The 24,696-nt window shown below is 40.3% G+C and overlaps 1 protein-coding gene across 4 annotated transcripts; it reads left to right on the top strand.

Annotated features, from left to right (window-relative positions):
* The first annotated feature begins 362 nt into the window (after positions 1-362).
* Positions 363-20,845, top strand: MDM1 (Mdm1 nuclear protein). 4 transcript variants are annotated; one of them, XM_026052796.1, is made up of 14 exons: positions 366-401; positions 847-1,208; positions 1,574-1,708; positions 3,841-3,990; positions 6,070-6,206; positions 8,323-8,422; positions 11,679-11,717; positions 12,087-12,262; positions 13,470-13,742; positions 15,274-15,413; positions 15,512-15,678; positions 16,470-16,728; positions 17,801-17,869; positions 20,113-20,845. In XM_026052796.1, exons 2-14 carry the CDS (start codon positions 927-929, stop codon positions 20,220-20,222), a joined length of 2,037 nt encoding a protein of 678 aa, XP_025908581.1. In that variant the 5' UTR covers positions 366-401; positions 847-926; the 3' UTR covers positions 20,223-20,845. The 4 variants fall into 4 exon arrangements, with proteins under 4 accessions (XP_025908584.1, XP_025908581.1, XP_025908583.1 ...); XM_026052797.1 differs by having other exon boundaries at positions 368-401; positions 15,512-15,642; XM_026052799.1 differs by lacking the exon at positions 1,574-1,708 and having other exon boundaries at positions 363-401.
* Positions 20,846-24,696: the final 3,851 nt, after the last annotated feature.

Genomic DNA, 24,696 nt, shown 5'->3' with positions numbered 1-24,696 from the left:
CAGCGAGTACCGGCGGAGCTTCGGGTGGAGGGGCGCGCGGGGCGCCGCTCGGCAGCCGCAGCCGCGGGCCGGCGGCGCCGGGCTGCGCTCCGAGCAGCTCGGTAAGGGCCCGCGCGGTGCCGCCCACGGGTCCCGGGGCCCGGAGCCGCCGTGGCGGCCGGGCAGGCAGGCGGGAGGTGAAGGAAGCGGCGCTGGGCTGGGAGGCCTCGGAAGCAGCGGGTCGTAGCCGCGGTGTATGGAAAAGTAGCAGGGAAAGTGGGAATTGCTGTGGAATACGAGGCACTGCCAGTATGGCCCAGCTCAGTGCGGTTGTGCAGCTGGAATCCGTGTTTCCGTTCCAGAATATGGCCAGTGCGTTTAGTTGTGGCCTAGGAATTAAAGATCGACTCCTGGGAGTACAGGTGGTTTTCAATCCAGATATTAATCATTTTAATAAATAATCTTGCTGCAGTGCCTTCCGTTTACCTATTTCTTCTGTTAGTGCAGTCTGTTTCTTTAACCTTGTTTTCCCTGGCTCGTAGTAGGGGTACCTGTATGTGTGGGTTTAGGAAAATAACTTCCACGGGTTCCCAAACACCCAGGCTTTGGAACACGTGAACTTGTTTTAAAATTGCAGGCTACGTTTCCTTTCCAGTTGCATGTGTGGAGCAGTGAGGCTTTGAACTGCAAAGCAAATMATACCAAATCTGCAATGAAATTGTGAGTTAGCAGTGCAGGGCTTCCTCCTCTTCACCTTGCACCTGGGGGACTTGTGTGAAATTGGTGTCTTTTTTCTTTTTAATTGTAGTAAGGTGTTTATGTCTTAGTGTTTTTTTTATTCCCTTAAACCTAATACATCTTTTCTAGGAATCTCAAGAGAACCCAAGTTCATTTCCAAGAGAAGGGTACCCCACCGTAACCCCCAGATTTCAAAGTCCTTCGAATGGATGGCAGATTGTGATTCCAACGATTCGTTAGGAACTGAAGCTCTTCCGACTGTGGAATTGCAGAGGGACAACAATAACAGTGAAATGAGTCGGGAAAAGATTGAAACGCCAGAAGGACCCAGGCTCTCTCCAAAAGTTCGGGCATATTCTGCAGATGCTGGGGCTGAAACAGCTCTTGCTATTCGAGAAAACAACAYGAAGAAATCACCATCTGCAGCTGCACCAAATCAGGATGAAGCATTTGTATCTCCAAAAAAGGAATTAGGAAAAGTGGAAAATGGGGTAACRGAAGTTTTTTATTTATTTTTAACTAACTTAATGTACTTATTCTAGCCTCTGTTCCTGATGGTATTGACACTTTCGTTTTTTGGTAACACTATTCTGTGTTTTGACGTTTTTACGTGCTCTAGGTTCTCTTTTAGGAGAATACTACTTTAAGGCTAGATTATGTTTTTTCTAACATCAGTAGGAATTATGTCCATCGCAACTCATTTCTGTTCACTTCAGTTAAACCAGAAAATTTGCATTCATTTAATTAATGTAAACAGAAAGCAAAATGGATTTGAACACATGCATTAAAAACATAAGGATGATAAATAGGAGGGAACAATCAGCGTTAATTTTTTTGGATCTTTTTGTGCTGTCAGCTTCACAGAGTCCTTCAGAGGAAAGCAGGCATGAATATTTCACCTTTAAATACTTTTCCTAGAAATTCTGAATATCAAAGCCAGTTTGTGTGGAAGAGTCCTCACGAAAAGTCTCCAATACTTGCAGCTGAGCAGGTAACTTTCAAGAATTTGAAAAGCAGATGAACAGTTTGTTTCAAATGTCAGTAAGTTACTTACTTCCAGGTTCTCCAGGGCTGGCTTATTTATTTTTGTGGCACGAACAGGCATGTTGTTCCATATATGCTTTTGTTTTCCCCAAATAAACGAAAACACAGTGTGATTAGATTTTTTTCACTGTGATACTGTGTGGTAGTCAAGTCTGATACTTGATCTCCTCCCAGGCTGTATAGACTGTAAACTGCATTGGTTGTTCTCCCAGATTCTCTCCAGCTCTTTCTAAAAGGGCCATTTCCTTCTGTTTGCRTTAGTTTAAGATTCTCTTCAGTATATCAGAATTAACCCTTGATTCCATGCTGTTTGGCTTCGTATTAAATAAAACAGGAGTATTTAGATCCTGTGTCCTCTATCTCCATAGTTAGTTATTTTGATTTTTCTTTTTTCTTTTTTTTTTGTTAATTTTATTGAAAAATCAGAGCCACTTGATTTTAAGATAGTCTGGTGGCATTTTGACATTTCTCGTGACTTTCTGGACCTTGTAGGATTGGGAATTCTGCTATTTCTAGTCAGACTTTGAAGAGCAACTCTGACTGTAGGACTAATTTGTGTTCCCAGTTTATTATTTTCGGGATCCTGAGTAAGGTCTCCATCATAAACAGGGAAGCTGTCCTACTTTTGTTCACAGTACTGTATAAAATGGCCGTTATAATAAAAATAAGTGTGAGATCCTGAGCTTGAAACTTTGCTCCTGCTCTTGTTAAAGAGTTTTTATTTTGTCTCCTTTTTCTTTGCTGGGAATATTCATGGGGTTATTACAGAAGGTGCTATCTCCATTTTTTATCCCTAGGTAGCAGATTTGTTCAGTAACAGCTCTCAAAGGTAATAAATGCTGCTAACAAGCATCCATCCCTAAAAAGCCCGTTCCTGTCTCTCCTTGGGATGCCAGACAGGTGGGCTTCCTTTGAGATGTTTGTTTCCCAGCAGTTCCTTGTCCAAGGAGAACTCTCATTAAAGTGCATGACAATTACATAGAAACTAAAGGACCATTTCAGAAGAAGGCAGGTCCATGATGTCACTTCATGGAAACATTTAAAGAATTCAATTTGATTGAGGTGGAAATCAGGCTCATGCTCTCATTATTGATGCTTGTGAACATGGATTTTTTTTTCAGAAGAAAGAATGTAGAATCTAAAATGACTTTTTTTTTTCAGAGCTAATATCAAAGCCATACCAATTCAGACTGCAGGCCCTATAAAAGCTGAGATAAGTATAACTTAGAGAAGATCCAAATGTTTTAAAATATTTGCAGGTTCTAAGCTTAAGATTAGAATTTCATGTGAAACATTCAAAGTAGTACTGAACTGTTTCTTTTGATTGCTATTTATACAATAGAGAATATGCCTGAATAGTGACAGTGCCTGGCGCTCGAAAACAATTTGAACGTTCTTAGACTAAAGACAAGACTAAAGAAAATGTTTGCTTGTAACATATGGCATGTTTTGTTTTGTTTTTTAACTCTCACCAGCCCAAGAGGAGGTGATACCTGGGAGAGTGTGTTAGACAGATTTGGTTCCTTGACTTGCAACAAGGTGTTAATTGGAAAGYGCTGGGAGATCAAGTTACCAAGCCCTACACATTTGATTCTAAAACAAAGAACAGTTCTTTTTTACTTATGGACAGCACCTATATCAAGGACTTTCATGGCTTACAAAACTAGGCTTTATGGCATATGTTTTGGAGAAAAAAAAGAAAAAAGTGATCTTGTATATACAAATCTTGTTGTATACAAATTGAAAAGTGAACTGCAAAATTTCCTGCAGTCTTCTCAGATAAATAAAACCTCTGTTCACAAACTTCAATAACAAAAATTTTGATTGTTGACTGTAGGTTCATCAGTATCTTAGTAATCACTTCTAAATGATTACTTTAAGTTTCTCTGTGTTTTTTTTTTTTTTTTTTTTTTTGCTTCTTTCTTTTCCTAGAAATGAATTAGTTTGCACATGCTGTATTAGTATGCATGGCTGACTCTTTGCTCATGTGTGAGCATATTTGCATGAATTGCTTAACTGATTTTGAAATGTAATCTTAAAGTAAGCAAATGTGTTTGTTTTTTTTTTTGTAATTCAAAGGTAATTCACAATGCGAGYAAATCCATCCCTCCGTTTAAATCCGCACTTACTGCTGAAGCTGAATATGAGAGAAATATCAGAGAGTCTCCTGTTAAGAGTCCACAGCTGAGATGYGATTCAGAAGAGAAAGAATTTCCAGTTTGTGAACAAGTAAATATTTGCTCTAAGAAAGTTATTGGTATACTTTTATAACTTTGATTTTGTTTTCTCTAGCCTGGATAGGTGTTTTTTCGTTTGGTTGTTGGTTTTTTTTTTTTTTTGTGTAAGTTTTGGTTATATTTTATAGCTGCTGTTAATGACTTTGGGCTGGGTTGGGAGTGGTGGTTCTTTCAAAAACTGAAAATAACACTGAAGAGCTTTACTGTCAGTGGTTTCTCTAATGCATATGTCTGGTATAAAGAGACATTTTAAGTTTTTTTATTATTTTTTTTTTCTCCTGTCACCTTAATTTGATTCCAAGTTTGACCAGTGTTTTTTGAAATTAAATTTGTTTTTAGGCATTGGGGTAGAGTTTCTGAAATCTAAATCTTCAATTTGTTTTCACTGATACCTGTGTAATCTCTTACTATTCAACTCTGTATAGGAGAGCTCTTGCTTTTAATACCACTTAGATTTACAATTTTATAGCTTGGAGATTAGATACAGAATGAATTAAAAAAAAATCCTGATGTATGAAAGTTGCCACCGTTAGAAGTGGTTTTCAGACAGCAGCTATAATTTGGAGAGGCATGGAGACAGGGCTAGAATTCACTTCCCTTTGCCTCGGTGGGTTTAATTGGCAAATACAGGCCTGCTCTAAAGGCAAATTGTGTAACCTCTGTAGGCTCTGCCCAATTCATTAAAATGTCCTTTGGAAGAAGCCACAGGCAGCAGTTGCCTGCTGGAGRCCGTGCATTTCCTTCTCTTGTCTTGTCCTTGGCTAGAACAAACAGGGGTGGAATTTTAGGAAGTGTAGTTACAGCTGTTTAGCAAATGCATTTAATAAAATGAAATAATTTCAGGCTGAGAGTGCCTAAAATAGAGGAGGACAAATAAAGCTCTGAGTGCATCACAGACCTGATTTTTGTGAGGTGAAAGGATCAATGGCTGCTTTTGTATCAAGCTACAGGATGGAATTATTTGAAATCATGAGATGAGCTTAGGGTTCTTCAGGTAAAATGAACATCAGTGTCTGCCTGTCTTTCCTGGATAAAGCAGGAACAGCCGCCGTCAGGCACCGTGCTTGCTGTGACTGTTGCCTGCTAAGCGTGGAGTGCATGTGGCTCCGGAGGAGCCTTTGATGCTTTTGAGGTCTTCAGAGGCGACTGTAACAGTTAGAACCTTGGCCTGCCCAGAGCTTTAAATCTCATCTGAAAATGGCAACTCTTCATGTCTTTCTTTGCTGCTTTTGGCAGATATGAGGAAGGCCTGAAAGGCTGAAGGTTTCCAGGAAACTTTTTTTTTAATTTGTTTTAATACTAGGATTAAGGTTTTATTTTCCCAAGAGAATAAGCAAGATTTATGTGCTTGAAAAGGAAGAGAAGGCATGAGGAGGGAATTTTTGGTGAAAATGTCTAAAACATTTGTTGCTTACATCCATATGTCTTCTAATAGATATGTCTGAAGGAGAGATATATATCTGAAGATACATTGGAGACAAATTTGGGAATTTTCTTAGTTTTTTTTTTTCCCCCCAGCAGAATCAGTAATGATTGAGTTTTCCAAGAGCAAATAATATAAGCAAGAAAGAAAAATCTTTGATATGAAAACAAAAGAAATCAATCTGTCCCTTTATAAACCATATTGTCAAAAAAAAGTTTAAAAGCTCCTTTTTGTTTAGTGAGAATTTGCTTTTTTTACTTTAGTGTAATACTAAGATTGTTTTTAAAAAAAAAATAAATGACTCCAGGAATGTGCAGGCTAAGTTGTATGCAACACAGGTTAGAATGCACAGGTATCATGCACTTTTATTGCTGTGTCCCATGTTAAATTCATTTTGTGAAGTGTACAAAGTGGGTCATCTGATGAAATGAACTTYGCGCTAGGAATCCTAACAATGGCATTTTGCAACTTTTAATTTTCTATTAAATAAGGAGTGAAATATTCTTTCTTGTATTGAATATGCTTAACAGTTAACATTTTAAATTCAAATTAACTTTTTTTTAATTCAAGAGTTTGATGTCAAAAGAAATGTGAAGGATTTTTAGTTTGTTAGCTAATATGGTATTTTTAAAATTATCTTTGCCTTAGAATAAAAGGAAAGAACCGTTTCAAAGGCCAACAGAAGATGCATCAAAACAAGGGAAAAAATCAGAACAGAAACATCCCAAACAAAAAAATAAGCAACAGATCAGTCAGAAACCCCTCTCTTTACATACAAGTCGTGGGTATGTATAATACAGGCAAACCTAGCCTAGTGAATAGGTGTCTAGCACCCTGATATTAGAGATCTTTAAGCATGTGATGGATGCTACAGTCACAGGCACACGTGCAGCATCTGCCTCTTACACAGAGGTCTGCATCAGCATTGGGGCTGAGCTGCCTGGGGCTACATCTGTACCTGCTGTTAAATCTCTGTGCCCTTCTCTGGGCTGTGAAGCTTGCCTCAGTTGAACTTCTTCATGAATTAACATTAATAAAATTAACACAAATGAAATTTCAGAACTGCGGTGCTGCTGTTGAGCTTTCAGTGAGCGCTTTGGAAGTTGTAGTCACCTTTCAAACTGCTCTCCTGCTTGTTGCACACATCTCAGAACTGTGAAGACGCTGCTTGGTGATGACTGTGTTGTCTAGCTCGTACCTCCTCCTGTCCCAGAGAGTAACAAGAGGAAACAAAAGGTAGAGGGAGATAAAAAAAAAAAAAAAAAAAAAGTCTGTCCTGTCTCAGGTAATCTGACAGGTATGGACATAAGATGAACTCAGATTGCTACTGAGGGGTATCCAAGTATCTTTTACTTCTGCCACATTCATATACTGCAGAGATTGAGCTTGTGTTTCCATTTTCTGCACATCTGAGATCTGTCAGAGATGTAAAACCTCAGAATATGTGTAAGTTAAAAATGCATAAATCTAATCCATCTCCGGTGTCTTCATCCATCTCTCCATAGCTGCTTTCATTCACATAGTTTTCTGACAATAGTAAGGCATTAAATTGAAGGCAGTGCAGGAGACAGCCCATGTCTGATTACCTTTGGATATTGGGATTTTGTTTGGATGCTTTTTTTTTTTTTTTTAACTAGCCAAAACACTATAAAATTGTTTTAGGAGAAAGTGACTGGGTACATAGCTCCTAGACACAGTAGATGGGACATAATTTTGCAACTCAATAGCTTGTTGTGACTTCTCCTTAAGGATAGAGATTTATGCCTGTTAAAACATCAGTGTAGCAACACAAATGAAAAAAAATTCAAAGCAAATAATTGTGAGTATGTGCAAACTCTCAATATCTCAATATGCAGAGACAGGAGTTGCATTTTTTATGCAATGTGCTTTTTTTTTTTTTTTTAAGGCAGATTGAGATAGATGCCCATTTTTTGACAAATTCGTCAGTTTTCCAAGTAAAAGTTAGAGATTCTATCAAATTTCARAGAAAAGGACATAAAGAAAGAAGAAATGTTCTGAATTCAGAGCTTTTCTTTCCTTGATTCTTTTCTTCCTACAGCGTGTKTACCATTTCCTGACATTAGGTCTATTTCTGAAGGAGTGGAAAAAGAGGACTTCCAGAATTGCTTTTTTTAATATAGAAAAATAAAACTAGTTCTGAAATAAGTTTAAAAAAATACTTTTCTAGGTTTAAGTTGATAAATCCATGAGTCACTGCTTGAGGAAAGATTCTGACCTGTAGTATTGTGTATTACCTTATTGCGTATTGCCCGCTATAGGGGAGATCATGCTAATACCTCTGTGTATGTATGTGTGTGGCAGAAGGGGGTATGAATCAATCTTCCAGAGTGTTGAGCATTTTCGAAAGTCAAAACCAGGAAGAAACAGTGAGACAAATTCTCTAAGCGTGTTCAGGTACTGCCCCAAACAGCCCTTCCCATGCATATGCCAGACTACACTGCCTCTGTGGTGGAATCCAGAGTTCTCTGTCCAACTTATTCTGTGTTTTGGATGTGTTCATGGAAAACTGTGCTTATTTGCTCGAATGCACCTTCATCGGCAACCGCCGTGCTCTGTTTTGCATTGAAGTAATTGAGCTTTATGTGCATGTTGTGTTGTCATTTGGCTGTGAGGGCCAAAGCTTCTGACAGAATTGCTATGAGAAGCCAGCACAGGTAACTACTTCAAGAGCCACCAGCTGTGAATGAGCTTTTCACACCTTCTTGAGTTGTGTTGGCACAGATGAATGGGTGTTTTCCAAGTCTCAGCCCTAGAATTTAGATGCAAAAAAGCTTATGTATTACTGTTACTACTTTGTAAGCTCTCTTAAGAGAGTCTCCTAGATCTCAAGCTTTATTTTTTTTTYYKKTTTTTTCCCCTCTCTCTTTTTTCGTGTCTTAGGAAGATGAACACTGAATATAGATCAAAATTTTTGTCTCCAGCTCAGTATTTGTACAAAGACGGAGCATGGTCTCGGATCAGGAATAGTGTTCCCAGTCAGGTGAGTATTCTTAAAAAGAAAATAAGTGCCTGAACATGCTTTGTATAATACTTCTTAAAAATGCAAAAGAGAAAAACCCTAAACAACAATAACAAAAAACCTCTAAATTGTGGTGCATATAAAATGCAGTTTTTAGATGGTATGTGGCAAGCAAACGTGGATTGCTTCATTGTTCAGGACCAAGCTGATGGGGAAATTACAACGTGAGTGGGTTGTTGTAGGGTCTTGGGCTCTGAGCTAGGACAGGAGTAGCATTCAGTTTCTAGTTTTCTCACTGAACTAGCTTAGCAAGACATTTTTTATTTAGGGGAAAAAGCAATATATATTGAATATACATGAAAGAAAATGAATGAGAAACAGGCATGTGTAAGTATATCAGAGTTTTTGAATGTTTTCTAATTTTTTTTCATAGTTGTTCATCAGATAACCCATTCTGGGAAGTGAGCACTGTTAGAGGACTAGAAGTGAGGATGTTAGAGGACTAGAAACAAGCAATATTTTTATTTTTGTTCTATGTTAAGTCTTGCATATTTACAGTTTTACCATCACTAAAGCTAGAGCACTCTAAGCTATCGAATGCAGCCTGGTTGTATGTAGCACACAGAATGTTTCTGTAGAATATCAGCATTTTTTTCTAGCTTGAAAGGTGTTTGTCTGGAGCCTGATTTTGGTGCCAGTAAGATTCAAAACCTGAACAGGCAGCATGGAGCAGTGTGCAGGCCCAGCAGTGACTGACTGCTAGTCAAGCATAGGGAAAGGGCTGTTGCCCTGGAATATATCTCATTTGCTGCACAGTTAGCTGGAAGGAGGCACTGAAGTTCAGTGTGGGGAAAGCACGAGGAAACTGGAAGTGAAGGACTTGTGTTTTGCTTTACCAGGCAGGATCCTTCAGGGATGTAATCAAGGAGACAGGTGAGAAGTGTGGCCTTTCATCAGCACTTGCAGGAAACTGTCAGATTCCCACACTGTACAAGATGTTTTGGCTTTATCTGACTTTTCCATGGAGCTATTCTCACTGACGAGGGAATTGCAAAGGAAACTAGAAAGAAGTCGGTTGGGACTAGACATGAAGAACTTGGAGGAGAAAAACGTTAGGATATTTTAGGGCCTTTGAAGTGAAGGAATTGTGCTGGATACCCGGAAGAGCTAAATCCAATTTAAAACTATAGTAACAAAAGCATTGTTTTACTGATTGCAAATGTGCATATGTTGTATATACATGTTCACATATACATATGTACCTGAGCTCCCGATATGACTTCATATAGAAGTCTTTTATAGTTGGAATCTAGAATATATAGATACAGAAATCCAGAATACGAAAATCTAAATTTCTCCTCTCAGCTCGACTTCAGATCACAGTTAGCCTGTGAGCATGTCAAGCTAATTCAGCTAGTAGACAAGAACAATATTTAGCTCATGTAAATATGTTACTGTGTGGGATTTGCTCTTTGTAGAGTGCATTACTTCAGAAAGGGTCAAACTAATTGGCTTAATTGTAAAGCAGCAAAGGCTCCTTGGCTGTGTAAAATACAGGCTGCAGTAAAGGTTTCCTACCAATCTGTATCTTTGTTCCAAAGGTTTCCCACCAATCTGTATCTTTTTGAGTCTGTTCTTGTGCTAATGGGTTGGTGTTAAGTGTTGTGTGAAGATGCTCTGTGCTCTTTGAGGCTCATCCTTGCTGAAAGTGTCCAAAGAACCTCTCYTGCTCAGCATTAAGTGATTCCAGCAGATAAGCTCCAACTGATCCAGTCTGATTTCCCACCTCACTGAGGAAAACTCTGTGTCCCAAACATACTTTGGGCAGCTCTGAGTCCAGACRGGCAAAGGCTGTGATAGATTCCTTGTGTAACCTCAGCCCCAGTGATTACTTCTGTGCCTTGCAATGTGTGCAATTAAGGGTTGCTTTTCAGCAGGAGAATAAAAAGGACTCTTTGAATCTTGCTTTTGAAAAATTCATGTGGGCAATTCATAATCGCAGCAGGGCTCTCTGGGGCCTGTGTCCTGCTGAGATAAAGCTGCCTGCTGAGGCACTGGAGGAGCCTGCTTGTCCTTTGTACTTCTTCACAAGTCCTTGGAGACACGGTCTTCTTCCTCCCCCTGCAGTGTCCTGGTGCTCTGGATTTATATGCCTTCTGTTGCGGCTCTCATAATTAATTTTTCATTTGGCTGCTTAAAGTGAATAGTCTAATAAATCACTTACAGTTCAAGCTTTACACTGCACTCTTAAAATGGTAACTATATATTTTTAATGGGATATTCTTTGGAAGCTTAATGGGTATAATGGGTCCAATTCTGGGATATTAGCTAATGTGACATAAGTAGATTTCTATCTGCTGTATTCAGTTGTTTCTGGTGGGATTAGCAGAATTTGGCGCACGTATCTCTGTTCCTTGCAGGAAGAGCTATGCTAAGTCTGTCATGAAAGAAGAATAAATAAAATAGGCTACAAAAATGCGCTAAAGGAAGTGACAGTGTTTCTTTCCTGCTCTTTGATAAAATGCTTATTTCCTGTGAACCTCTTCTTGGGGAGCCAGGATTCATACAACAATATCACAAAGTTATTTTTAAATGATTAAAAGTGCAGGGTTTTTTTTTGTGTTTTTTTTTTTTGTTTTGTTTTGTTTTGTTTTGCTTTTTATTTTTATGCTTTCATTGTGTCTGGGTAAAGGGCGCAGGACTGAGTGTGAAGAGAATTCCAGGAACAGAAGTGTAAAATTAGCAGTGTAATGTGTAAAAGAGAGAGAGGTTGATGCCTTCATTTTTTAAGGCTAAAACTTACTTTTTTTTTTTTTCATATCTCATTCATACCGTGATTAATGAAGGAATGATTTAGACTTAAATAYGGAACACCAGGAGATCTCATGTAATCATCCAGTTCTCACTGAACTAAGATTTACRTAGCAAGAGACAGTCACAGTGTTCACAGCAGGCAGACTCAATGTTACACATGCACACAGGTCATGAATTGGTATGYGGTGAATGTATTTTTGACTGTGAGGCTTAGAAATCTGAATTTGTTGCTTCTAAAAATCTCATTCTAAAGTTCTTTCCAAAACTGGTAGAGTACAAGCATTGAGGTGTTTGTTTTACAGCTTTTCACTGAATCTCTGGGAGGCAGCATAGAGCCATGTTGACAAGTTTTTAGTATTTCGTTAATTACTTAGAATGAAATGAAGTTACAGTAGTGAAATTAACACACAATGTTGAGAGAAGAATAAAGAAATTTAAAGTAATTCTGTATTCCTCCCCTTAGGCATCTCAAAACACCCTAAATTCCATGTGGTATATGGAGGTTGGTTGCATCTAAGTTCTTGCTGTAATGTTTGGAGCACTGTGCTGTGTCTCACGCTGATAAAGAACCAGAATCCAGCACTCAGCTTCCTCTTCATTGCTGCTTTTTGTGCTCATGAAATAAATAATTGGCAATTCTGCTTTGGCTTTATGGCTCAAGCATGCTTACTTAAATCTAAACTTTTTTTGTTACTTTGCTCTCCTTCTGTTGCGTTTACTGCAGCATGCAATGTATGTGCCCTGGGTGGTCCTGCTCTGTATGTAACTTACCCTTCTCCTCTAGCTGCCCTTAGCAAGTGCAGATGCTTTCCTGGTAGCATGTCAGTGAGTTTGGGAGATGTGCAGAACCTGAAGGAGCTTTGCTGTGCAGGTGAAGGAGCTTCGAGCCAGAGCCAAGGCCTACAGGCAGCGACTAGAGGGCACCCACTTCTCCCGGCACCACCTCAACCAGATTCTCTCCGATAACAACAGCCTCTGGGACGTGTCCTCGACTTCCAGTTCCGAGGAGGGCATCAGCAACAACATCAGGGCCCTGGATCTGGCAGGGTAAGGTTGTCATTCCTGCGTGTTCGTTCCCGAAACGGAGCAAAACGCTGTGGGCTTTGCCTGACTGTGACATCTTTAGTGGTTTTTGGACTAAAGCCCATCAGGGCATAGACCTTTTTACTATACGGGCTGGTCTGTAGTGCAGGAGTTGATATGTGTTCAGATTGAAAACCAGATGTGGTCAAGTCTTCTGAAAGAACAGAAGTATTGCACCTTCATTCTCCACAGCTCTATTTTTAGTGTGGAAATCTTGGTTTCATCAAGCTTGTGGGAATCTGTTGCTAAGTCAGTGCCATGAGATGTGTTTTACCAACTCTGATGTTATCAATGCTCTTGTCAAGATTAGCTTTTAAAGTTGTGGTTGAGTCTTAGACTCAGCTTACATCTGACAAGAAGATTTGGGAGATGGAAAGGCATACAGCCTTTCATTAAAGACTATAAAGAAGTGGTAGATTCTAAAACTTTTAATTGTTTAAAAAAATAATCAAAAGATAATATTTTAGTGAAATGTATGGACATCTGTTGCCCAAGAAAGGGGAAAAAATGTGTCTTATTGTCTCTGCAAAATCTGATGTTTGAAAGCCCTGCCTTGTCTGTCCCTCTCTCTACAGTCCACTTACACAGCTCTGTGTAAACCACTTTTCCTGGGTGAGGAAGAAAGATCTGCCCGTTTGCCTGGCTGTAGCTGAAGTAAGGGTTAGGGAGGTGACATTTGAAAAATTATTTATTGCATTGTAATGTCTGAGATCAAGTACAAGATAATCATTTTTTTTCTTCACGTGCACTGCACTGTCTTGCGTGTGGCTGGTTTCTGTGAGCAGCCGAGAGTTCAGTATTTTTGAAAAGTTAGTGCCAAAAAGGCAGTCTTCTAAGCTGCTCAGTTGTGAAAAGTTTTGTACCACTAGACCAGATATCTTTTGAGCACTCCTGGTAATCCAAATTGTTATTTAAATAGGAAATGGAGTTCTAACCTTCCATTTGTGGGGTAGTGATCCACAGAATCTGTCTTGAAAATGGATTGTGCTTAAATGTCAGTTAGAACTTCAATAGAAATGTATTTGTACCTCACATTTACAATTCCACTTCTTAATATCTGAACTGTCCTTTTGGCAAAGGACTGAACCATGAGAATGTGCTGGTCTTAGACACGTGCGTATCCTTCAAATCAGCTGGGTGAGAAAACTTTCTGTTTCTTTCTGTTACTTAGAGTTTCTGAAAAAGAGACTTCACGGAGCCCCAAMGCGCTGCAGCAGCCTGGGGCTGCCGAAGAGCTGCAGCAGGACAGCCCTGAGAAGAAGGACCTGTCAACTGCCTCCACTGTCCCAGTCAAGAGGCGTTTAGTTTGGGGTGAACAAGAAGGGACTGAAGGAAGAGACAGCCAGCCCTCAGCAGAAGAGGAGGAAAAAGAAAATGAGCCGGTTGCAAGCGTGGCCCAGGAGACAGGTGATAAGGATGGCATCGAGGATAAAAACAATGAAGGGTAAAATTGATCATTCTTGTGCAATATATAATTTCTTGGCTGTAATATCTCAACAATTTAAAGCATAGCTTTTTTTTAAACAGCTTTAGGACACTTTCATTGACTGGTAATTTTGGCATGACACTAGTTTTGTTTTTAATAGCAGAATAAGGAATTAAGTATTTTGTGACGTTGAGCTCGTTGATGGGGTTGGATTCATTTTTAAGAATACTGGATTTTTAGCTTGCAAGAATCTCTATTTGGCTAAGAGTATAGAGAGTTCCTTAGGACTGTCAAAATTTGTTGTGCAGTCTCGGAACAGACTGATTACAAAGCAGCTAAGTGTATTGAAAATTAAAGTTCGCAATTTACTTTGAACTGGCAGCGTAGAATTGGTAGGATTAAGTGCAGTATTACAATGTATCCTCTCAAGCAAACCTGTAGGTAAAAATAAGAAACTTGCTGGAAAAAATGACTAGCGTTTGTGTTACTGAGCTGAGGTAGAAAAAAATCTGGAAGAGTATTTAGAAGTAGGAAGAATTCAACTCAGCATATGCGTAGTATATTACATATTACTGTATTTGCTAATGGGAAGGCTCATATTTTATCTAGTTGCAAAGCTGGKTTTTTTGTTATGCAAACTTTGGAAAAATTTTGGAAGAGAGATGTTCAGGTATTTAAACACATACAAATAGAAAAATATAAATAACTTTAACCCTCCTTACTGTAATGTCTAATCATTTTGTATTCCATTCTGTGTTTTATCTTTGGTGTTGCAACAGCCATCTAAAGTAAAGAATTGCAATAATCTCATTTGCGGGTAATATCCTGTATGTGAAATCTGGGCAAAGAAGGATTTAGTTTTTGCTTAACCCCAGAGATGATCTAGTTCATGTGTGTGTGTCTCGTTGACATTATAACTTTTTGCCGTGTAAAATGGGGCCAAATGGCTCTGGGCTTGGCTGTGCAGAGCAGGTTCAGTACCTGGCTGTGGTCGAGGTCTTTTGAGCCCTGCAGATGAGACCTTCTTTGCGTGCGTGTCAACGTGCACTGAGAGGAAAGGGATAGAAGTGGTGGTGCTGATTTATAGAGGAACCTGGGGGCCAGGGCAGTTGTCTAAGTGTGGGATACCTGGTTTCAGTTCCACCACAGTGGCTGAAAGGAGTCAAACCTTCATTCCCAGCTCAAAACCAGCAGTCTGGTCCAAAGATGCCCTGGATAAGGACCCTTTGCAGCCCTGCTGTGGAATCTGTCACTGTGCAGCAAAGCATTCAAGGTGTAACGGCCCAGGGCAAGCCTGAATTTGTAACCTGAGACTCTTTGTGTATTTTATCCAGTTCATGTTTTAATGGAAAATTTGGAACAAATGGGAGGTGAGGACTAGAATGCACAACTCCCCATGGAGGGCAGATGCTTTAGCTGCAGCATCTTGGTGCTTTATGGTCCTCCCTGACTTGCCTTAGGCTTTGTAAGAGTGTATTAGAAACCAGCAGCGTGAATGCAAGTCTCCCAAGTCGTTACCTAATCCTGCAATCGTTTCCCGTTTTTGCAGCAAGAAGGCCTTGGAGCTGAATCCCTCTCCGTCAGTCTCTTCTGTGTCCTCAGGGAAAGGTGGCCGGCTGCCCACTCCAGAGCTCAGAGCTCATGGTGGTGCTCAGAGGACCCACCATGATCTCACCACTCCAGTTGTTGGTAAAAGGACTTTTTAAAATGTGAAGCAACACTTCAAGAACTAAAAATACGTGTTTGAATTATTTTTTTAATGCAATAAAGCATTTTTCTGTCCTTAGGAGGTGCAGTTTTAGTGTCTCCTCCAAAGCCCAAGGTGTCATCTCCACAGTGGAGAACAAGAAGTTTAGGAACAAACCGTTCTCCAGATAAGCAAGGAGCAAGAGAAGCTTCAAAAAGAAGATCCTGCAGGGTGAGCCAGAAAAAGGAATCATCAGGCATTTTAGGAGTGAGCTTTTTATGTCATTTTGACTATTTTTTTTCTAATAACTGTGTGGAGCTGTCATTTATTACTCTAAAATTTTCAATATCTCTGATTGACAAATGCTGATGTCCAAGTGTTTTCAAGTTTAATTATATACTTTTTTTAATCGAGCCAAGAACTGAGGTTTTTGGAGTGAAAATGGATGAGTGCAAGGTTGGCTTTTTCTGCTAACTGCATAAGGTCCAAACCAACCAACCAACTGAAAAAAACAGCATTGGGAGCTGTTGATTCCCTACTAAATTTAACTTATTGTTGTCGTGGAGCAGAGCTTCAGATCCATAATTGAAGGGAGCTAAAGATGGGTTGGGTACCCATGTGCTATGTGTGTAAATGTGCCGTAATAGTTTTGTTTGCCTTTTTTTTTTTTTCTTAAGTTCTATTCTTCATTTTACTTTTAACTTTGCAAAGTTACGAAGAGGGGGGGAAAACTTTTAGGGGGTATTTAGCAATCTTCATCTTAAATCATGTCATTGTAAAGTTGTGTTCATCTGCGTTCTGTAAAGACAGTCAGAACTTCGCTGCWTGTATATCTGTAGTGAGATCTGTAGTAAGATCTTCAACAGATGCAGAGACAATTAACTGAAAACAAAACTTCAATGCTTAAGGCCTTAAATGCTGCTGCTTCCAGAGCCTCATGACAAGTGTCGCAGCCAGCATTTGCTGCCTGCGTGGGGATGTCTACAGGAAGGCTGATGCGGATGTATTTGTAGCAGCGTGTGAGCTGCCTTTCTTTTTCTCCTCTCCTTGTGGCTTAGGCTGCTGCAGAAGTGGACGCTGTTTCGCTCCTCACCTCCCCACCTGCTGGCCTGGGAACTTTGGATCCTTTGCCCTTGAGGCAGGATGAGTGGCCGGCTGCGGAGCGAGTTCCTCTCGCTTCCCAACACGAGGAGCGTCCCGAGGAGCGCCCCGCTCCTCCTGCTCTGCTGAGGGCCGCCCAGAGCCACCCGCCGCATTCCTGGAGCCCCTCTTGTCGCATCCAAGGGACTCTCAAGGACCCGGAATTCCAGCATAATGGTGAGTTGGGGGTATTAACTGGCTGTGCTTAGGAAGTGCCCCAGGGTGGGGATGGTTCCCATGCAGAGCTCAGGGTGGGAGTGCTACCCTTGCTGCTTTCCTGCCTGCAGAAAGTGGGTGCTGCTTGTAAASAGCAGCAGAAGCTGTTGTTTATGTTCAGGCTTGCTGGGGAAATGGGCACAGCTCAGCTTTAGATTATTTTGCTGTCTGATTTTTGTCTTATTAATTTCAATAAGCAGTTGGTGTAGTATCAACACTTGTTTCCTCCTTAAGCTACAACTGGATATTCTGACACCTTCCCAGACAGAGTTACCCATAGTGATGGGTAACTGGGAACCTTCATAATACAGTTTTAGTTTGCAAGAGCTGTAGGTCTCTGAGAAGACCTCCAGCTCCTTAAATATTTTATGGGTTATGGGGACAAAAAAGCCATCTATAAAAGATACATCAGATATTCAGAAAAAACATTTGGAGTGTTTTTGTCCCCTGGGAGTGTTCTTTGTTGAGGAGTTGTTTGTGTTGGAGCATTTCAGAATAGTTTTAAACAACAGTTATTAAGATGTTATTAGTATTGTGTGATCTTACTATACATTGGGTCTGCAAATCTGATAAGCACACAATCTTTTATCCTTTGGTCAAAATAAAGAGTATGTGCTTAAGTCTCTGTTCCAGAAAGGTTTTTAAGGTCTCAGTACTCTTGGTCCTTGTATTAGAAGGAGCAGCTAGACCAAGGTACTGTAGGCTAAGATACTATTTTTATTTTATAATGGAACAAGTAGTGATGAAGTTAAGTGAACTGGTCAAACTCAGAACGTGAGTTTAGCTGTGCGTCTGCAGTGTGGTTCACTGTGTGCCTGTTGTGGCATCTACCATAGACAGATGCCCTGGGAGGAATACAGTGGAATCAGTTTATTTAACCTTGTCTCAGAGTTGAGGAGTCCCACTGAGGTTTTGGCTTGTTTTTTTGGCTTGTTTTTTTAAGATTTTTCAAATGAACTGTTGGTGTTTGTGTGTTTCAGAATGATTCTGTGTTCATTTAATATTTTTTTTTTCTTTTTATCTCCTCCTTTAGGGAATGTTGTGAGTCCCAGAATGAGATCTTTCCAGCTACCACTTCAGGAAAGAAACTGCAATGATGAAGGTATTGCTTCCCACGGTGTTAATGTGTGTCATACGTATCACATAGAATCATTTTAACTTCTCTTTTGCCCTTAAGTAGGATGTCTCTGACTACTCTCGTAATATTGGATGTGTCTACATGAGTAACTACCCCATTGTATCATCAAAAGAAATTCAAAAATGTGCTTCCCAATAATCTGAAGTGTGAATATGAAGGTGTGCTCCAATTTGAATAGACCATTAAATATAACTGAAAATTAAACAAACCATTGTGATTCAGCATGGTTAAAATACCTTGCTCAAATCCGTACCTGAAATCATTCCCTCCATGCAGATTTTTAAGCCTTTTTATTGACATTGACAGAAACCAACTGCAGAATGATCGCAGCCCGGCCTGCGTTTGCCGTACTTTTYGATGCGGTTTAAAAGGTACCAAAAATAAAATAAAAAAATTAAGATAAATCTCTTGCCTGTGAGACTTCATCACTAGCTGATTTCGCTGACTTTAATGTTTACACCTGTTTTTCTGCTAACTGTGCTAGGGATCCTTTGGGCATCGGATGTTTTGGATTGCTCTTTTGGATATTTTCGGATATTTTTGGGATTGCTCTTTTGTCCCTTTACTCTGTTTAAGGTAAAGTTACTCTGGGGAGGAGGTAACACACAGCCCTCTAGTACATCTGGGCCCTTYGGTTGGCAGACCCAAATAAAGGCTTTCTGTAGTCTGAGGCAAGCAAAGACACTCTAACCTCATTAGCTTGAGCTCATAAATGCTATTTTTTTAGTGTGGCATGTGAGATTGGGCTTGGTGTGGGGCTGTGCCTAGCCACAATCACTTGCCTTACAGGGTTAGCGTGTTGGCAGTGTGAGATTATGTCTGGCTGCAGGGTATTTATAGATGAACCCAAGAACAAGCAAAAGGTCTTTGCTGCTGCCTTTCACGCCTGTTTGCTCCTCAGTTTTAACCAAGGTTCAGCCTGATTCTCTATTTCAGTCACTGCAGTTGCCTGGAAAATGTGTGGGTTGTGCAGCTGGCCCAGCCAAGCATCTGTATATCTGCCTAAAACATGCAAGATCCTGCAGCACTGTGCAGCTTCCCACAAGTTTGCCACGCAGACTGAGAGCTGTAACTGTCCTTTTTTTTTATTATTATAAGCTGAGTGATGATCTCTGAGCTTTCAGAAACAGGCACAGTGTGGCAACTCACAGATATTTCATATACCATATTTGTTCATGAACATACCCATACCAAATTGGGAGTAAATCCAAGCACATGTCTGATTGCTGGAGTGCCTGGGAATATTGTTGTGTGTGTTGTGTGCAAGCCAACATGTTACAGCTGTTCAGGATCTCTGTATTTCAAGGATTTAGAAATATTGCTGAAAAGTTAATGGCAACACTTGSAAAATACAGATCCCGTTAGGATTTAGTCATGGAATTGTTGTTTTTTTGGTGTTCTTTTTTTGGAAAGCAGTGGTATGGTTTTGTTTATCCACTGCGGGAGAGTTGATGTATTGAAGGTCTTTATCCATAGAAAGCATCTTGATAAATCTATAACAACACTTCAATAATGATGTTACAGAGTGTGGCATTGTGCTTTTTTACTCAGAGAAGCCTTCAGGCTGTGTAATTTTGAAAGTTTTGTTGAAAATCAGATGGTTCCTCTAGTCAAAGAAGCACCTTTAAAGTACATTTCTGAAGCATGTTTGTTGTCTTTGTGTTAACCTTCCCGCTTTCTTCAGAAGACATGTTTTCAAACAATTTGTGGCAGACTGTTCTTGCACAGAATGCTGCTTTCAGCAACATAGATTCTGATATTTTAGTCATGGCATTCTAAGGCTGTCTGTCTTGCTTAAAGTGGAGGGTTGCTTTCGCAAATATGTTATTACCAGAAGCTAGTCTAGACCAAGTCCAGTGGCGGGGGAATGATTTCTGAGGTCTCCTAATGAAGGAGAGGAAATGTAGAGTTAAGTTGGARAAATGAGCAGTGTTTTCAGAATTGCCAAATAAAGACACCTCATTTCCTCAAAAACTGGCCATGTAATCCYCTTAAACCTCGTATCTTAGTGACTCTGTAGGTAGATTCTTTTCCAGCATGTTAGTTACCAAGTAATAGAATTCAAGTGAATTGCGGTCCCATTTTAGCAGCCACTGTAATGGAGGGCATAAAAATACTTGAACTTTCAAAGCCTGTGAATGTTAGCAGTCTTCTAAAATGTGCATTTMATCTATGTATTTGTTTTTTCCTTGTTGCTTTCCCCACAGATGACAGGCTGTCTCAGATCTCTGCTCGCTCTGCAGCTTCTAGCTCACTGGCCTCTCAGGTATTGGAACGAGCTCAGAAGAGGAAGGAAGATTTCTGGGGCAAGACATAATTTGTCCCACTTGTTTTATATTAACTGTGCTGTAAAATGATGTATTTTTACAGTTTGTAGTTGTGTACGTTTTTTTAAGCCTGGGATTGCAATGTCATGAAGTGTCCTTTCACCTGTCACTAAGAAGGTCCAACTGTCAGCACAGTTTTCTCATTTCAGTGTTTAAACTAGTGCTGAAAATCGAGGTCCTTGATGTCCTTAAGCATTCAGTCCTCATTCGTGATTTACAGCAGCTGTGTTGAGTGTTTTCTTTGGTTTTGTTTCTGTTTTACAGTGGCCCCTCCTGAAACTGAAACAGTTATTTTTATGCAGCCTCTCTGTTACTGTTCAGGTACTCTGCAGTTCTGCTGCAGTCATGCAGTGTCCAGGGGCAACAGCAGCATTCCCAGACATYCCAGTTGCTGGATTTTAACCAGGTGTATTAGATTGTTGTGGTACATTCCTTTGTTGCTCTGTGAATTGTGAGTTCAGCACAGTGCTATAATACACTTTGTTACTTTAAATGCTTAACTGCTTAGGTTCCTGTCAGAAAAACATCTCCTAGTATTTCCTAACAAACCTAGCAATGAACATACAARAGTTTGGGAAAAGAAGGTTAAGCTTTGGAGTTCTCATTGTCCCACCTTTTTGGTCAGGATAACTACAAGAATTCAGTGTGTGCCACAGCTAGCTGGGATTAATGTGGACTAGCTGGGTCTTTTGTTGGCAAGACCTGTTTTTTAGTGTTAATTTCAAATTCTAGGAAAAAAAAACACAATTTCAAGCACTTAAACACTAGTATTCCCTAGCCCAACTTTAGCCCAGGTATTTAGAAGTAGTTGGTTTCTTAAAGTAAACTTGGAAGAATGTTTTATTTTACTTTGAGATGTTAATTACCTCTTCTACTGATTGCCTGTTTTGGGGTGACTGGAATACTGTAGACATTGTCCCTGCAAAAACTGTTTGCTGTGTATGATGCCAGCCTGTTTTCTATGTCCGGGTGTTGCAAAGAAGTTAACACAAAGTAGAAGAAATAGGTGGGTAGCAGCCAGTTCTTAACAGCAATTTGGTTCTTTTTTATATCGTTTCAAGCTTTAGTAATACGTGGTTTTAAAATTTTGTACATGATCAATTTGAATTTTGTACACATTTGAAAATAAAGATCACATTTGTTTTACTTCAAGTTTGTTACACTTCAAACTTTGGTTTGTAATCAACAAGAAAATTTTGAAAGGAAAACTTTTTTTATGTGTGTGAATCTGCTTGTTTTGAAAAACACCAGTTTTCTTCTAAAATGACAGTTTTTCAGTGGAAAGCTGAATGGCTGAAGATGGAAATGTTGCAGCAGTGTGTTGTGGGAGCATTAATTTGRTTGTCTTCTCTCTGTATTCTTCATTGACCAGCCATGATCTTCCTTGGTCAACCATGTAGTTCAATGTGTGTCATCTGTTGCTTCTCCTCTGTGGTACCTGTAATCTGTGTATTACAACCTGTGTCCTCCTCTTTATTTATTTTCACTATTAATTCCTTTTTTTCCCCCAGTTTTCCTGGGATTCCTGGCTCTCTGGTATCTCTTGTCCGAGTTTTTGTGCAGGTTTGACCTTGAGACCTGTAAATCAGAGATGTTTTAACAGCACTTGTGCTAGCTTAGGGAGAGATGCATTATGCTGTGAGCGTGGTCTAACCGGGTAACACTGAGTTTCTGTGCTCTATGGCACGTATGTATTTAATTCTGCCAAGGGGACAACAGAAATTGTAAAGGTGGGACACATTTTTGTTGCATGAGGGGAGAAACCCACTGTAGAAATGAGGATGGAAGCTCCTGGCCTCTCAGATGTCCCCATGTGGTATTTGTCATCTAAACAGATTTAGCTTTTACATGAAATGTTATATTTGAATTTTCTTTTGGGCAGAATTTAAGGGCAAAGTAGGTAAAATGCGTTTGCTGAGTAACACTGGCACAAAGCTTCTGAGAAATGCTCTTCCCCAGTCTTTAAGGAAGATAAAATTCTTTATGCCTTTCTGCTATTACTGTTTATTTCTTCAAGAGGGTGTGTTTGCTTTGTTTTTGCGAACTTCTCAGACCACCCTTTAAGGACTTTTCCTGTTGTGTTTTCCAGCAAGCTGAACTTGGGGGGAAAAAAGCAGTTTGGAAGTGCAGCCTTTATTGATGCTCGCAGATGCGTGCTGRGCAGGGAATGTGGATTGTTTTCTGCCGAGGAAATCTCAGAAGCCTTGAGGTGGAGACTCCAGARAGTTAAACAAGGAGCTTGGCAATTGCCAATAGGAGACACATATAAGAAATAAACAGCCCGAGTTGCTGGTTGACTTAAGTGCAAAGTCAACTCCGGGTTGCAAAGTGGGCATATGAACAGCAGAGCTCATTGGTAAGAAGTTTGTATGAAGAACTGAATGTCTTCAGCTCCTGTTCCCGTGTCGGAAATACCAACTAGGTCTCTGCTTGGGATTCACAGCTCTCCTCTACCTCTAGGACTAAATAAGCCAGCTTTTCCTCACAAAATGTTGCTGATGGAGAAAGTGCCCTCTTTTACCCAATATTCCTGCAAATACATTAGTCAACCCAAGAAATAGGCAAAGAGGAGACTTGACTCCAATCTGTCACTTCCCAAAAGGAAAAGAAAATTGGGAAATTAGCTTTCTTTAGCTGATAGTCTTCTGCATGACATGAAGAACAATTTCTGGCCTAGGGGGTGGCCTTGTTCTCACTGAGGGGCAGAGTTGTGCTTGCTGTAGCATCCTCCTTCTGCCCGATCACAGAGAAGTGGCTTTGGCAGGGGAGAAGCAGCACCTTTCTCTGCACTTAGGCAGTTCTTCCAGGCAAGTTTCTGTTGCCTCTGGACAGGAAAAGAGATTTGTGGATTCAGCTGGATGCTTACAGTCGCAGCAAGGTTACACATGTGACACGTTTTGTGGCTCTGGGTATTCATTTCAGACTCCCCAGTGTTTTTCATGATGCATCAGCCTTCTGTACTTAAAAAACTGAAGTCAGTGAATCCCTAGTACTAAGATTTTGTGAAAGACCAGTTAGGGTTTTCCAGACATGTGGGAAAGTTTGAAGGAAAAATAGGGTTTCAGTATCATTCTACCCAATTAAAAAATCCAGCTAAAATGCAGAACACTTGCATTGATATTTTACAGTTAACTTTCAAGCTCCCATGCCTCACTGAGGTGAGTTCTGAAATGTTATGGGAAGTGTATTCACCTCCCAAACCTTGCAGATACAAGCAGCTGGTTACATGAGCCACCAGTTTGAGATTATTTCTGATGTAGGTGTAGGCAACAAGCATATTTTTGGATGTACAGTCTGGATTGAGTCCCAAGGCAGCTTTCAGTGATTGGAATCCTGGTAACAAGTCACTGTGGTGGTGTCTGTTTTTTTTCAGTTCTTTTTGAATTAAAAAAAGTCCTAAATGGTTTGCAAAGTTCATAGGGACCCCTGCAAAGTGAATAACAGCCTCCTGAAAGCAGGTTTGCCTTTGCTGGTGCAGGTTGTCCAATTTCCCTCTGAACCTCAGGGCTGGAGGAAAGCCAATGTGTATTGAGGAATGGTCGGAGGAAGTGAAGGGAAGTCGCTGGGTTTCTCCTTCATTGATGGTTTTTTGCCTAGTCCACAGGCTGCGACGTTTTCTTTATCCCAGTCTTGATGCTGCTGCTCTCTGACAGCTGCAGAAGAAGAAGAGCTTTTCGAACTCTCTGCATTGCTCTCCGTGAGCAAAGATAAAGAAGGGAAGATGGGCCAGGAAACAGCATCTATGAACGTGCTAACGTGCACTTGTGTAATGCTGTTTTCCTTTCTAGATGCACAAGCCTGTTCCCACTGCAAGTTTGGCAGCAAATGTTCTATTAATTCTTACTGTGTGGTTAGAATTTGCCAGTAAAGAGCCCAGTCCTTGTGATGCAAATGGAAGTTCTGCTCTTGCTTTCGTTGACCAGTTTGTAGCAGCCTGAAGCAGAAAAGCAGTTCAATTACCCAAAGACACACAAATGAGTGATACAGAAAGCTCCCAAATAGAGTTTAAATCGTTTTGCAAATTAAATAACAAAACACAAACTGATTCAAACAGAAATTTTCACTTAAGGTGACCTAAATCAGTGTCCTGATTCCAGCAGTTAATCAAACCTTTGCAAATCACAGAATCACAGAATATTTAAGGTTGGAAGGGACCTCTASAGATCATCTAGTCCAACCTTCCTGCTCAAGCAGGCACACCTASAGCATGTGGCACAGGGCGGCATCCAGGCGGGTTTTGAAGACCTCCAGAGAAGGAGACTCCACAACCTCCCTGGGCAGCCTGTTCCACTGGTCTGTCACCCTAACAGCAAAGAAGTTGCTCCTCACCTGGAGATGGAACTGCCTGTGCTTCAGCTTGTGGCCATTACCCCTCGTCCTATCGCTGGCCACCAGTGAGAACAGCCTGTCCCCTTCCTCCCTGCATTCTCCCTTCCTGAACTTATACATATTAATCATATCCCC

Source organism: Nothoprocta perdicaria, unplaced genomic scaffold (genome assembly GCF_003342845.1).
Source record: "Nothoprocta perdicaria isolate Ctin4 unplaced genomic scaffold, notPer1 scaffold_91, whole genome shotgun sequence".
In the NCBI taxonomy this organism is placed as follows: Eukaryota; Metazoa; Chordata; class Aves; order Tinamiformes; family Tinamidae; genus Nothoprocta; species Nothoprocta perdicaria.
Note: the sequence above shows the minus strand (reverse complement) of the source record. Positions and strands in the feature narration are given on the sequence as shown.